Source organism: Sorex fumeus, unplaced genomic scaffold (assembly GCF_029834395.1).
Source record: "Sorex fumeus unplaced genomic scaffold, SorFum_2.1 ptg000037l, whole genome shotgun sequence".
Taxonomy (NCBI): domain Eukaryota; kingdom Metazoa; phylum Chordata; class Mammalia; order Eulipotyphla; family Soricidae; genus Sorex; species Sorex fumeus.
The window spans coordinates 58480777-58494741 of record NW_026606094.1 but is presented as its reverse complement, the minus strand read 5'-3'; the positions used below and the strand labels follow the sequence as shown (position 1 = coordinate 58494741).

The window sequence follows — 13965 nt, the reverse complement described above, 5'->3', positions numbered from 1 at the left end:
AAGAGCAACATCAGAAAAATGCACTATGTACAAAAATTGCCCTCATAAACTGGGGGCCTAGAGATCTTGCACTGCTTTCTCTGATAGAGCTATTTCTCTCTCAATCTAGGATCCACTTTTCTGTACCCCCTCTGAGTGAGTGGACTTGCCTAAGGAGGAGTTGGGGGTAGAAAGCATGGTATTCCTTATTTTGCATTCCACCTTTGAATAGTGACTAGACTTGTAGAATTTAAGAAGTCTTCAAATCATTGCTAAAATGAAGGAAAATAAGTAATTCTTAGCTGGAATATGCTTCTATTCTTTTATGTTCTTGAGAGAGGAGGCTTATCTCATCCTTTCTCCCTGAGAACATTCAATTGCATTGTTCTCTTCCTAGTCAAACCAGATTTTTTTCCCCTTTGGCAGAATATGTGCCTGCCTCTTATTAAAGATGATAATAGCAGCATTCTTTCCTGCAATTACTTGATTCTGTCAGTATGCCTTACCCAAGACTAGAAAAACCTGACAGTTCTGGCCTAATTACAGCTTTTTTTCAAGTTTGCAGAAGACTGACCTTCAAGTTTACATGAAAGACTTTTAGTGTGAAGGTTTGAATCCTAACCATAAGTTACTTTTATATAGTAATAAGTTTGAAAGATATATTTACCTAAGAAATTCTCTTGTAAGGATACAATCAATTCACAAGGCCTAGTAATGATGAAGTATAAAAATACTGATTATATTTTGAACTCCAATCATTATATTGACTGGAATTTAACTTTTAGATGGTGGGTTAGATGAGTTATACTTTGAGATTTGTTTCAGTAATAAGAATTTCAGCTTTGTGTTCATTGTATGACTGCCAAAAAGAAAATGTGGCCAATTTGATAAACTCTAAGATCAATGAAAGTAAAAACAATATGGTCCTATTTTAGTTTCTATAAATTTATGCTTCTAGGTAAATGATTTATGGAATAACTTATATGTGACTGGTTGTTTTATTTTTTTTAATAGCCTAACCTGAAAATCTTGTTTTTAATAAATAACCCTTTAAAGTTTGTTTTCTTTATATAAGATTTTTCTCTGTTTTAATGAAAAATTACCTTACTTTGCATTTTATTTTTCTTTTTAAGGAACTATCCAAGAAGTTGGAACACTTTTAGCTAGCAAGAATGTTCGTGTCAACTGTTTAGATGAGGTAAAAATTTTTAAGTTGTTTTTACTTCATATGATGATGGATAATATATAAAACCTAACATCAGGAGTTATTCTCTATTATTTTTCCTCATTAAGCTAATTTCTAACATGTAAACAGATAAATAACAAAAGAAAAACACCTAAAGATATGTTAATTTTATTAGGAATTGAGAGAGAATTGGAGTAAAGTCATAACATTTATTGTGAAGTATGAGAAACATTAAGCTTTTATTTGCTAATGGATTATAAATTGACACCACATACTAGAAAAAATTCAGAATATGTTTCAACTTTAAATGCACATATCCTTGATCCAGCAAGTCTACTTCTAGGGAAAGTTATTGAACCAAAAATCAATTAGCTAGGCTAATTGAATTGCAATCCAAAATAGCTTTTTGAAATGATGATAAGCATTTCAATACGGCAGCTATTAGACAGTTCTAGTGCTAAAGAGTTAATCACTTTCACTTTCTCATGCAAAAGGGGATAAAATTTTATTCATGCTTTGGCAACACATGGCTAGCAAAGTTAACAGAAAATATTTATTTGAGAAAAATATTTTAGAATGAAAAATTTATAGATCAACACTAGCTTTCTATAGATTAAATGAATAATCCACCTGGAACATACTAGTTGTAAACCTTTATATATAGGCCTTAAGATTTGTAAAGAAAATGGTGTTATACAGTGAAGAAATCACTAAATCAAAATAGCACCTTTCAGAAACTATATTGTATTAAATAGAAAAAAATGTAAGTCATGGATAGGAAAAATTAGGATAATCTAACAGTCTGTTTACTCTATATTTTTTTTAAAAAGTACTTCTCATTTTCATGTGGAACATTGTTAAAAATTAACTATTTTATGAGTCAGAGTGATATTACAGCAGGTAAAACGTTTGCCTTATACACACCTGACCTGGAGTCAATCCCTGTCTCCACCTCTGGTCCTGCAAACCCCTCCCAGGAGTGATAACTGAGCTCAGAACCAGGAGTCATTCCTGAGCACTATCAGATGTAGCCCCCAACTAAAACAAATGTTAAATATTTAAGAATTATTATTATTATTATTATTTATTTTTTGCTTTTTGCGTCACACCCGGTGATGCACAGGAGTTACTCATGGTTCATGCACTCAGGAATTACTCCTGGCAGTGCTCGGGGGACCATATGGGATACTGGGAATCGAACCTAGGTCGACTGCGTGCAAGGCAAACGCCCTACCCACTGTGCTATTGCTCCAGCCCCTAAGAATTATTTTTAAAAGGAAAATTTAACTAATTTGCAAAAAGTTTACCAAATTCAATAGGATACATTAAAAATACTAAAAACTGTGACTCAATATACTCTGATTTGTTTTAATTTAATGTAATTTTTCGGTAAGAAAAGAGTAGAAATTGCCTACTCTTTGAAACTGAAAATCAGAAGTTATGTAATATGGCCAAAGCTATGTAAGAATTTTGTATTGTATATTGTTATATTTTCAATCTTTGCAGTATTCAGAGCTTTTAACTTATGAAATTAGGGCAAAAGTATAAGGCATGCTCAGAAAATAGCACTACACTGTCCTCCCGTTCTTCATCGATTTGCTTGAGCGGGCCCAGTAACGTCTCCACTGTGAGACTCGTATTATTGTGTTTGGCATATAGAATACGTCATGGGTAGCTTGCCAGGCTTTGCCATGCGAGGCTGTCCAAGAGGGGTGGAGGAATCAAACTCAGGTCAGCCAAGTTGGCCGCATGCAAGGCAAATGCCCTACTGCTGTGCTATCGTTCCAGCTCAGAAAATAGAAGGAATAAAGTAGGAATAATAAAATAGAAATAAAAATAATTAAAATCTATCAAATACAGAAGCAAAAGTAAAATGTAGAGTGGAAATATTCAAAGTAAAAATTGTGGGCTTTTTAATTTTTATTTTGGTTGGGGGGGTTGCCACAAACTGGTGATCAGGAGACCTGGGGGCTACTCTTGCCAACATTGGTCAGCTAGGTGGCAGTTTAGTGCTAGGGACCAAGGACAAAGACATTTGTGCTTTAAAGGATGCCTTTAAGAAATAAAAGGATAGGGGACAATCATTGTAGCTCTTCATACCTACCTTGGCAAGAATGGGACTGTGCATTTGGTCCTTTTTATGCTCTTCATGCACTGGGCACTGGTCCCGAGGTTCTACTGTCCTAGACCCTTGTTCTCCATAACTAGGCTTGTATGAGCACTGCAGTTAAGGTGTGGGGCCCGCCACAAGCATCACAACCAAGTATGTGACCTCAGCCATCACAACAGAAAGCAAGGAAATGGGGGAAAAATGAAAAGACAATTCAAAGAATGGACTGACAAGTCATATCCAATAAGGGTCTTGTAACTATAAAATTAAGAACTACAACACAACAATAATAATATAAGTCCATTAGATTTATGCAAACATGTGCACATAAAAAAAAACCATTCAGCATTATTGAATGCTGAATTTAACATGTCTTGCATGCACCAAATCTAGATTTGATCCTGAGAACCCCATATGGTTACCTGAAAACCAACAGGAGTGATCCCTGAACACAAAGCTAGGAGTAGTAACTGTGTAGGTGGTGCATATCAAAACCACTATGAGACACTACTTGAATGACTGTAATAAAACATATAGATAATGACATATATTAGTAAAGATGTGAAAAAAATAGGAATCCTTATATTTTGCTGTAAAATGATAAAAACTTTTTGGAAAACAATTTGGCAGTGCGTGTATTTATGTGTATATATTTGTATATATGTGTATATGAATATACATAAAGAAAACTAATATCAAACAAAAAAACTTAAATGTGAAGGTTTACAGCAGCATTGTTTATAATAGCCAGACATGGCAATAGCCTAAATGTCCATCAGCTGATTAGTAGATAAACAAAATGTTTTATAACAATGCAGTGGGATATTTATTAGTTATAAAAAGGAATAAGGAACAGTTACATTATATAACAGATGAGCTTTGAAACTATTCAAACACTAACAAAAAAAACTAAATGATTCCATTAAAAGAGGTGTTCAAACGGGCAAATCCACGTAAATATCACAGTTTAGTATTGCCTAGGGTAAGATAAAGGGGGAACGGTAATGACTGCTCAGTGATCTGTTTGCTGTTCCTTCTGGAGGTAACAAAAATATTCTAGGGCCAGAGAGATAGCACAGTGGGTAGGGCACTTGTCTTGCATGCACCAAACCTAGGTTTGATCCTGAGAACCCCATATGGTTACCTGAACACCAACAGGAGTGATCCCTAAACACAGAACTAGGAGTAGTAACTTTGTAGGAAAATGATCATATTCATCTCATAAAAGAAGTTAAGAAACAGGAAAGATCAAGGAAGATTTATTTATGAAAATGTATTTAAATGTCGCTACCAAAAAAAAAAGGTTACTACCCTCCAAAGTTTTACCAACCTTCAATGATAAGGTAATCCTCATTTTACCATTTGTGTAATGATAAATTGTACCATTTGTGTAATAAGTTCATAGAAAGATGACAAATTCCCTTCATTTGATAAAGATATCATAATGTTGATATCAAAATAGAAAGAAGCTCAAGAAAACTATGAGCCCAATTCATTGTTACTATTTCCTTAAATCATACCACGAGTTTGATCTCTAATCCCTTAGAACATCTAGCCCTGTGCTAACATTTGACATGGGAAAAACACACATTGCATTGTAAACATGTCAGTAAAGGCCAGTTCAGAGATTGCATAGCAAATATTATGACTGAGATAGTCTTTTTTTTTTCAAGACAGAAGCCCTCTCATTGGTTGGTATTAAAATTCAATCGGGCTGGAGCGATATAGCACAGTGGGTAGGGCGTTTGACTTGCATGCGGCCGACCAGGCTGACCCAAGTTCAATTCCTCCTCCGCCTCTCTTGGAGAGCAGGACAAGCTACCGAGAGTATCTCACCCGCTGTCAAAGCTGTCAAAGCCTGACGTATTCGATATGCCAAACAGTAACAAGTCGAAGGAGACGTTACTGGGCTCGAGCAAATTGATGAACAACGGGAGGACAGTGCTACAGTGCTACCTGCTAGGAGAACAGCTGGCAAAAAAAAAAAAAAAAAAAGAACAAAAGAGAAAAGAGGGAAAGTTTTTTGTTTGTTTGTTTGTTTGCTTGTTTTAGTAACAAGAAGGAAAGTAGCAGAAAATAGGGCAGACAGGTCAGGTCTGTGGACAGTGATGCATACAGCTGACAGGTAAAACACAATCAGATCAGAGAAAATGAGGACAGTTTTCAAAGTTGTGAGTTATTTCTGGGGCCAGAGAGATAGTACAACAGGTAAAGCTCTTGCCTTGCATGTGACCAACTTGTGTTCAACCCTCAGCATCCCATGTGATTCCCAGAGCAATGCCAGGAGTGATTCGTGGGTGCGGAGCCAGAAGTAACCTCTGAGCATTGATGCATGTAACAAAAAAAAAAAAAAGTTGTGCATATATCCCCTGATCTTTAGTATATTTCACTTGGTATTGAAAACTCCTTCTTGACTTAAAATTTAGGACACTTCTGCAGTTTCAGAATCTTTCTTGGAGCTGGAAAACCTCATTGATGGATAGGATTGCTGAGTATTTAATTGCATTCTTGTGTTGTCTCCTTACTGTATTCTTGACTACATGCTAAGCTCTATGTACAAGTCATGCCATCCTTTGGGGTTTATTACCCTAGTTGTGCTCTAATGCACATTCCTTCCTTCATTCAAAAGGTAAAACCATCAATTCCACTTCCACTTCATCAAATCACGCTGCTGCTGCACCTGTACCCTGAGATTCTGATTAGCTGTTCAACTGCCCCTAACCTTTAATAACCCCTCCTTATAGATACCACCAATGGAGGAAATATTAAAATTATAATATTCTTATCATTCCTCATTACTACTCTCAAGGAGTTGTCTCTTGGCTTGTGCTTCAAGACTGGTTCTCCCTTGATTTCTCTCTCACTGTTTCTCACTATGTTTCTTTGCTACTTTATTTTCACTGTGGAGAAACCTGTGTTCTCTCTCAAACATGTACTTTTTCCTTTTCCTCCCCCCACATCTTTCTAAATAAATTATAATAAAATTTTTGTTTCTTCACCAAATAAAGGGAAGAATAAGAACGATAATTAGTTGCCTCTTATATATAAACACCTTTAATATCTCAGTTTTCTTGCATTAACAACTCTAAGACTACTATGATGGAGTATCAACAATATGATAGCTTGTGTCATAATAATAGCCTAGACTCATCAAAGGCAGTAAAAGATATGTTAGAATTATAAGGCTTACTCAAATAAGTGATTACATATTTTAAAGAGGTTTGCATTCAAATGTATCATTGTAGTCCTGGCACATCTAGATTACTAAGAACCTTCCTTTACAGAGAATGGCTTATTCATTTATCCTCCAAAACTATGAGGCACCCAGAACCTATAAAGGGTAGATGTATCATTGGCTAGGTGCATAATACATTGTTAGTATACAATTTAGCCAGTCTAGAGTCAGTACTGGAAGCCATTTCTTCATCTTAATATGTTCATATATTACATTAAATAATATATGTGATCAAATTATAAATGTGGCTTTGGGGTTCATTGTTTTCAAAATGTACCATTATAATAATATATTTCCTACATCTAATTTTTCTCTTTAGTGGTAATTTATGAAAATTTCTTTGGTTCAACAGATGCAAGTGAACTTTTTTAACATAACACTCCATGGGTATATATAGTTACAGATATGCCATAATATATTCAGCTTTCCTCTAGATGTACATTCAACTTCTTTTAAAGGTTATCCTTGGATTTTTCTTTATATGATTGTAGCTGTTTTTTATGTGACTCGTGTTTTTCCAGGTGCTAAGGTTGTGGAATAGAGATTAGAGCTCTGGGAAATTGGAATTTAGTTGCTGCCCCAACCATTTTCTGGCCACATGAGGTTGAAAAGTCTTTTTAGAATCTATTTGCTAATCTGTAGAAAAACCTGAGGTTGTAAAGTCAACCTTTTACCTTAGCAGTTTATGGAAGAGTTTAACTGGAGAAGTAAATATAAAAATACAGGTTGTAGAGATGATTTTCAGATTCATGCAATTGCATGGATCATTCATTGGTAGGGGGAGGGTAAATACACAAAATTGATATATGTTTTTTTCTATTAAAGAATGGGATGACTCCTCTAATGCACGCTGCATACAAAGGAAAACTGGATATGTGCAAATTACTTTTGCGACATGGAGCGGACGTAAACTGTCATCAACACGAACATGGATACACTGCACTCATGTTTGCTGCACTTTCTGGTGAAATTTTAGCATTTATTCTAAAATATTAACATTGTTCACCTGTAAAAATCCCTTATAAACACAAATGCATTAAAATGAATACACTTTGGTTATAGTGATTTTAAAATCAAGTGTTATGAGAAAAATGGTGAGAATAAATTTTTGAAATTATAATGTCTGAAATGTTATGTATTTGATTTGGTGATCTAAGTCAATTTTATGTAAAAAAGTTGGTTCTTCTATCCATAATATGTTATATAAAAGCTCAGGATTTGGATCTAGTATTCTTTGAGGTTAGTTCCTTTGATATTCTGTCTTCATGATTTGAAGGACCATGAGAAACTCTTTATCATTGTTTTTGAGAAAACAGCTATTTTGAAAGAGTTATCTGTTTCTCTGGCAGACCTTGTTTCAATCCTTAGCACCACATGTATCCTTGAGCTTTACTGGGCACAGAGCTGGAGACTCCCAAGCACCATGATCTGGTTAATCTGTGGAGATTATCACAGTTTGGGGCCCTAGTATTGAGCCGCTGACCCAGTTGGCTAATACTGGGTAGGGGCCACTGGACCTTCTGAGCACTGCTTTGGAGAAAACACTCTCTAACCCCTAAAAAAAAAGAGAGTGATAATATCCAGCAAATTGGCATTGATACTTCTTTGTACTGTTTTGGTAGTGTGTATCAGTCACACTACAAATGGATGCCAGCCTACAAATGCGTTTAAAACATGCATAATTGATTCTGCAGTGTTTTTCAGCAACTATTTCTAAGGAAATCATAGCTCAAGTTTTCAAAAATTAATAGAAAATGCAGTTCGTTGAGTATAGTTAATGGTAGCAAAATGTAATGATCCAATTACTGAAACAATGCAAATAGAATAACTACCTATGTTTAGGTTTTTTTCTTTTGGTTTCGGGGCCACACTTGGTTGTGGCCAGGGCTTACTCCTGGCTGTGCTCAGGAATCACTCCTGGCAGGCTCAAGGGACCAGATGGGGTGCGGGAGATCGAACCCAGGTCAGCCGCATGCAAAGCAAGAACCCTACTTGCTATACTATCACTTTGGCTTCAAATTGCATGTTTAGACAGAAAAAAGTATAGAGAGAGAGCACCAACTGATAGTAATTCCAGGACATACTGGTAACAGGGATGGCATGGGCTAGTGTATATTAAGCAAGACTTTATATCCATTGTATCCCTTCTTTGTTTTCAGTGTTTTATTTATTTTGCCTCTATACTAAGCATAATTTTTTTTCAGTCCAAAGATTAATTTATTTATTTGGTACAATTCTGGCAGTGCTTGGGGCTGCTTCCAGCAGTACCTGGGAGACCAAGCAATGCAGGGGCTCGAAGCTGGGACTGCTATTTGCAAAGCATGTGCTCTCTCCCTTGGGGCATCTCCTCAGTCAAACAAGCATTGTCTTTCAGAAAAATCTGCTTTGTAGATGGAAAGATATTCACCCTTATTAATTTTGTATTGCCCAATGTACTTTTATATTATTTTTCATATTCAAATATTTTATAATTCAGATTAGGTCATGTTTAATGTAGATTCTTGTAGCATTTTAGTCTTTACAAGGATTACAAATTATATATTGGAAAAAAATGAAGATATTCAGAAGATTAAAGCTATAGGCTGGAGAGATTTACAGGAATTAAGGTATTTGCCTTGCATGTGGCCGACCCCAGTTCAGTTGGTTCCCATATGGTTCCCAGAGAACCACCAAGTGTGGCTCCATCTTTCAGCCCCCAGGGCCCCCCAAAAAACTAAATGTGAAAAACGTACAGATAGTTTGGAAGGGAGTATTTGTAATATGCATTCTTAATTTTAACAAGCATGTTCCCCTTTTTACTCTAGGTAACAAAGACATCACGTGGGCGATATTGGAAGCTGGTGCTGAAACAGATGTTGTCAACTCAGTGGGAAGAACAGCTGCTCAGATGGCAGCCTTTGTGGGTAAGCTTGTTGTTGTTTTTTTTTTTAATATTGAATCATAGTGATATACACAGTTGTAAAGTTGTCCATGATTGGGTTTCAGTCATATAATGTTCAACACCAGTCCCTTCACGTATGTACATTTCCCATCACCAATGGCTCCAGTTTCTCTCTCTCAACTTCCTGCTTCTCTGGCAAACCCTTCTCTTCTTCTTCTTCTCTCTCTCTCTCTCTCTCCTCTCTGTCTCTCTCTGTCTCACTGTCTCTCTGTCTCTCTCTCTCTCGCTCTCATGAGGCCTTTTTTTAAAAAAATACTTTTATTTTAATTAGGTCACATGATTACAGTAGAGTTAATGTTTATGGTTTTGATGTATAAAGTTACTGACCTTTATCACCACCATAGTGCCTAAGACTCCCCACTGTAATCTCAGTAATCTTAGTTATAAAAACCCAAGGGTTTGTTGTCATTTAATAGTATTTCCTTTTTTTGTTTCTCTGTATACCATAGATGAATGAAACCATCTGGCATTTGTCCTCCTTCTGACTTTTGCTTAATATCATGTTTCACCCAAGTTTCAGTGACGTGCATGATTTTATCTTTTCTTACAGAAGCATAATATTCCATGGCATCTATAGGCCACGACTTCGTTTTTATTTTTTAGGAGGCAGGATTCACACCTGTTGGTACTCAGGGCTTACTCCTAGTTCTGCGCTTAGGAAATCATTCCTGCCAGTGCTTGAGGGACCATATGAGGTCCTGGAGATTGAACCCAGGTCGGTTGTACTATAATCTCTCCCACCCAATACCACAACTTCTTTATCCATTCATCTGTCATTGGATTTTCAGAGAAGTGGAATCTCTGGATGTTGTGGAAGCTCTGTTCTTTCTTCTTCTTCTTTTTCTTTTTTATAGAAGTCTTAGAAGTCTTAATACAGTTTTTTCCATAGATACTGAACCAGACAATATTCTCACCAACTGTGATGAAGGTTTCTTTTTCACCACACTCCCACCAATAGTGGTGGTTTCTGGTCTCTTGATATGCTGTTCTCACTATGAGATACTATCTCAGTGTCTTGTTTTGATTTGCAATTACCTGGTAATAAGTGATGATAAACACTTTTTCATATTCTAATTGTCTCTACATATATCTCTTCAGAGAAGTGTCTTCCTCTTCTTTTCCCATTTTTTGGTGGGGTTATTGTTCTGTTGTTATTGAGCTTTGTAAATGCTGTTTTTCTTTGACATTAGCTTTTTATCTGAGGTATAATGTACAAATATTTTTCTCCCATTCAGTAAAGTATCTTTTTATTTTAGCCTGAATTTCTTTTGCCATGAAAAATACTTGATAGTTTGATGTAACCCAAATTGTTTGTTTTTGTTTTTGGTATCTTTGCCAATATAAGGAAATCAATGAAGAGATTCCTGAGGTCTGTATCATGGATCATGCTGTCACTGTTTTCCTCTATATGATTTATGGAGCTTGATCTGATACGGAGGTCTTAAACCCACTTTGAACAACTTTTGTTTATAGTGTGAGATGGGGATCCAGTTTCATATTTTTGTGTGTGGAGATCCAATATTCTGAGCATCATTTGTTGAAGAGGCTTTTCTAACTCCACCTCATGCAGCCAACTCCTTTGTCCCTTTTAAATCTGAAGGTTTATCTCTGGCCTATCAATTCTATTTCATTGATTGGAAAGTTTATCTTTATTCCAGTACCGCATAGTTTTGATTACTATAGCTTTATGTATGTACTATAAGAGTATGTACTATAGTATAGTATAGCCCATGAGATATTATGGTAGTTTTGTTTAGATTGTACCCAAATTTTCTCCCTAAAAATACTACTTAAAATAATTAAAATGTTACAAATCTCCAGAGTTCATTAATTAAAGGAAATACCTAATGGGATTTTGGAAACACAAATAAACTATTTTGAATTTTTACTTTGAATATTTAATCAATGATGGAGATATTTTATTGCCATCCAGTGTATCGAGTATACTCTCTTTTTCAAAGGGAATTAATTTGATGTAGCATTTAAGGACATGAACCAGGGAGTCAACAATATTGAGTTAATATTTTGCTATGCCACTTAATAGAAAGTTACTTAATGATTCTGACCTGTAGTTTTCTCATTGTTAACAGGTTCTTTTATGGTTATTGAAAGACTGAATGAAATGGTATATTTAAAAAGTTTTGCATGTAACACTAAATAAATACCATCAGTATTATAAATAATAAGTTCAGTGATAAAATTCTTTCAGCAGAAGGAGCATTAATAATAATATAATATGCAGCTGCTTCATTATCACCTTTGTTAAATGGTGTCCTGATATTTTTATGACTTCTATAATTTTTTTTTGACTTTTATCATTTTTAATACTTCTAAAATATATTGCTGCATTAGCTCCTTTTATTAAACTACTTAACGTTTCCCATTTAAATGGAAAACTACTGTTGGAGACTTAGAAGACTAAGAAGACAAAATTAGAAAACTAATTTTCTTCTGCACTATTTCTTTTTTTTAAAATTTGGAATATTATTATTATTATTATTACTTTAATTAAATCACCCTGAGATAGAGTATTACAAAGCTGTTCATAATTGGGTTTAAGTCAATGTTTTAACACCATCCCTCCACCAGTGTACATTTCCCAGTGCCAATATCCCTAGTTTCCCTCCTCAACCCCCCAACTCTCACCAACCCAGACTGCCTCTATGGCAATCACTATGGCAAGCACCTTTCTCTCTCTCTCTCTTTCTCTCTCTCTCTCTCTGTCTTTCTGTCTCTCTGTCTCTGTCTCTCTTTCCTTTGCTTGCAATATGGCTTGCAATATAGATATTGAAAGATTATCATGTATCCCTTTCCCTACTTTCAACTCTCAGTTCTTGTCCAGAGTGCTTATTTCCAAATATTATTGTCATACTGTCATACCCCTCCTCTATCTTAATTACTCTCTGATTCCTCCACACACCCTGCCCCCTGCCCTGCTTTACACTTGTGTAACTTCAAACCATTAGCCAGTCCTCCTGGCCCCTGTTTTCCCTGGTCTTAGATATTAGTCTCATACTTTTTCTTATATCCCACAAATAAATCCATTTTATATATGTACTGCTCCTTCTTACTCATTTCACTCAGCATGATACTCCCCATGTCCATCCATTCATAGTAAATTTCATGGTTTCATTTTTCCTAACAGCTGTGTAGTATTCCATTATGTAGGTATACTATAGTTTCTTTATTCAGTTGTCTGTTCTCAGCCACTCAGGTTGTTTCCAGATTGTGGCTATTGTGAATAGTGTGCACTATTTCTTATGAACTAGTAACTATTTTGAAAATTACTGTTCTTTCTACAGATCAGTTTGTCACTTTCTATACTAGCCATTTTGATGGGATGATGTTGGCTTTAAAGCAAGTGTTCTTTTATTTATTCTTCTTTTTAAAGAATACCTCCCCACCTCATGTTCCTTCCTTGTATTTCCATAATTACTTCTGTAACTCTTTTTTGTTTTCACCTATTTTTTTTTAATCACCATAAGAAACACAGTCACAAAGTTGTTCATGATTGGTTTTCAGACATGCAACGTTCCAACAACCATCCCCTCACTGGTATGCATTTCCTTACCCTCAATGTCCCCAGTTTCCCTCCTACTCCTGTCGCCCCCCCCACCTCTATGGCAGGCACTTTTCTGTCTCTCCCTCCTTCCCTCCCTCTCTTCTTCCCGCCCTCTCTCTCTCTCTTTTTTCTCTCTCTCTCCCCCCCCTCTCTCTCACTCTCTGTTCCTTTTGAGTATTGCTGTTTGCAATACAGGCAACTAAAAGCTATATGTTTTTACCTACTTAGAGCACTCCTACTTACAGCTTTACCTACTTACAGCACTCGGTTTTTTATCTAGAGTGATCATTCCAACTATTATAGTCATAGTGGTCCCTTCTCTATCCTAACTGCCCTCCATCCCCACACACACTTATGGCAAGCTTCCAACCATTGACCAGTTCTCCCAGTTTCTGTTTCTTTTGTCCTTGGATATTAGTCTCATACTATTTTTTTTAATATTCAACAAATGAATGAAATAATTCTATGTCTGCCCTTCTCCTTCTGACTTATTTCACTCATCATGATACTCTCCATGTCCATTGATCACTATGGTAATTTAATTATTTAGAGAGTTTTTATTTTTGATTTTTCATTTTTATCTCTTGGATGGAAGAGCTTGTACCTTTACATTTTGCATGTAGCTTCTGTCTACTTGCCCAGAGTGGCCACTTCTGTGCTTCAGAGCAGTTTCATCAGAGAAAGCTTTGCTTTTTATTTACTTTCATCTGTTATTCTTTTATTTTTATTATTTTTTCTTAACTTTCTTATTTCTTATTGTGACTTAAAGTATTGTTAATGATGATTCCCTAAATAGATAATTACATTACCACACTCATCACCAGAGTACCAGCCTCCCTTCCTCAAGGACCCCAATGCCCCTTTCTTCCTGCTGTGTGTTGCTTGAATAACTATAAACTTTCCCCTTAATATTGCTTTTGATGTGTCCCATAGGTTCTGGTAGTCAGTGGTT

General features: G+C 35.7%; 1 protein-coding gene across 1 annotated transcript in view; it reads left to right on the top strand.

Annotated features, from left to right (window-relative positions):
- ANKMY2 (ankyrin repeat and MYND domain containing 2) overlaps positions 1-13965 on the top strand; it is a 48499-nt gene that overhangs the window by 5993 nt on the left and 28541 nt on the right. Inside the window, exons 2-4 of the mRNA XM_056118085.1 lie at positions 1113-1177; positions 7336-7474; positions 9315-9413. Of these exons, the coding sequence (XP_055974060.1) occupies positions 1113-1177; positions 7336-7474; positions 9315-9413 (303 nt within the window). The remainder of the gene's footprint in view (positions 1-1112; positions 1178-7335; positions 7475-9314; positions 9414-13965) is intronic.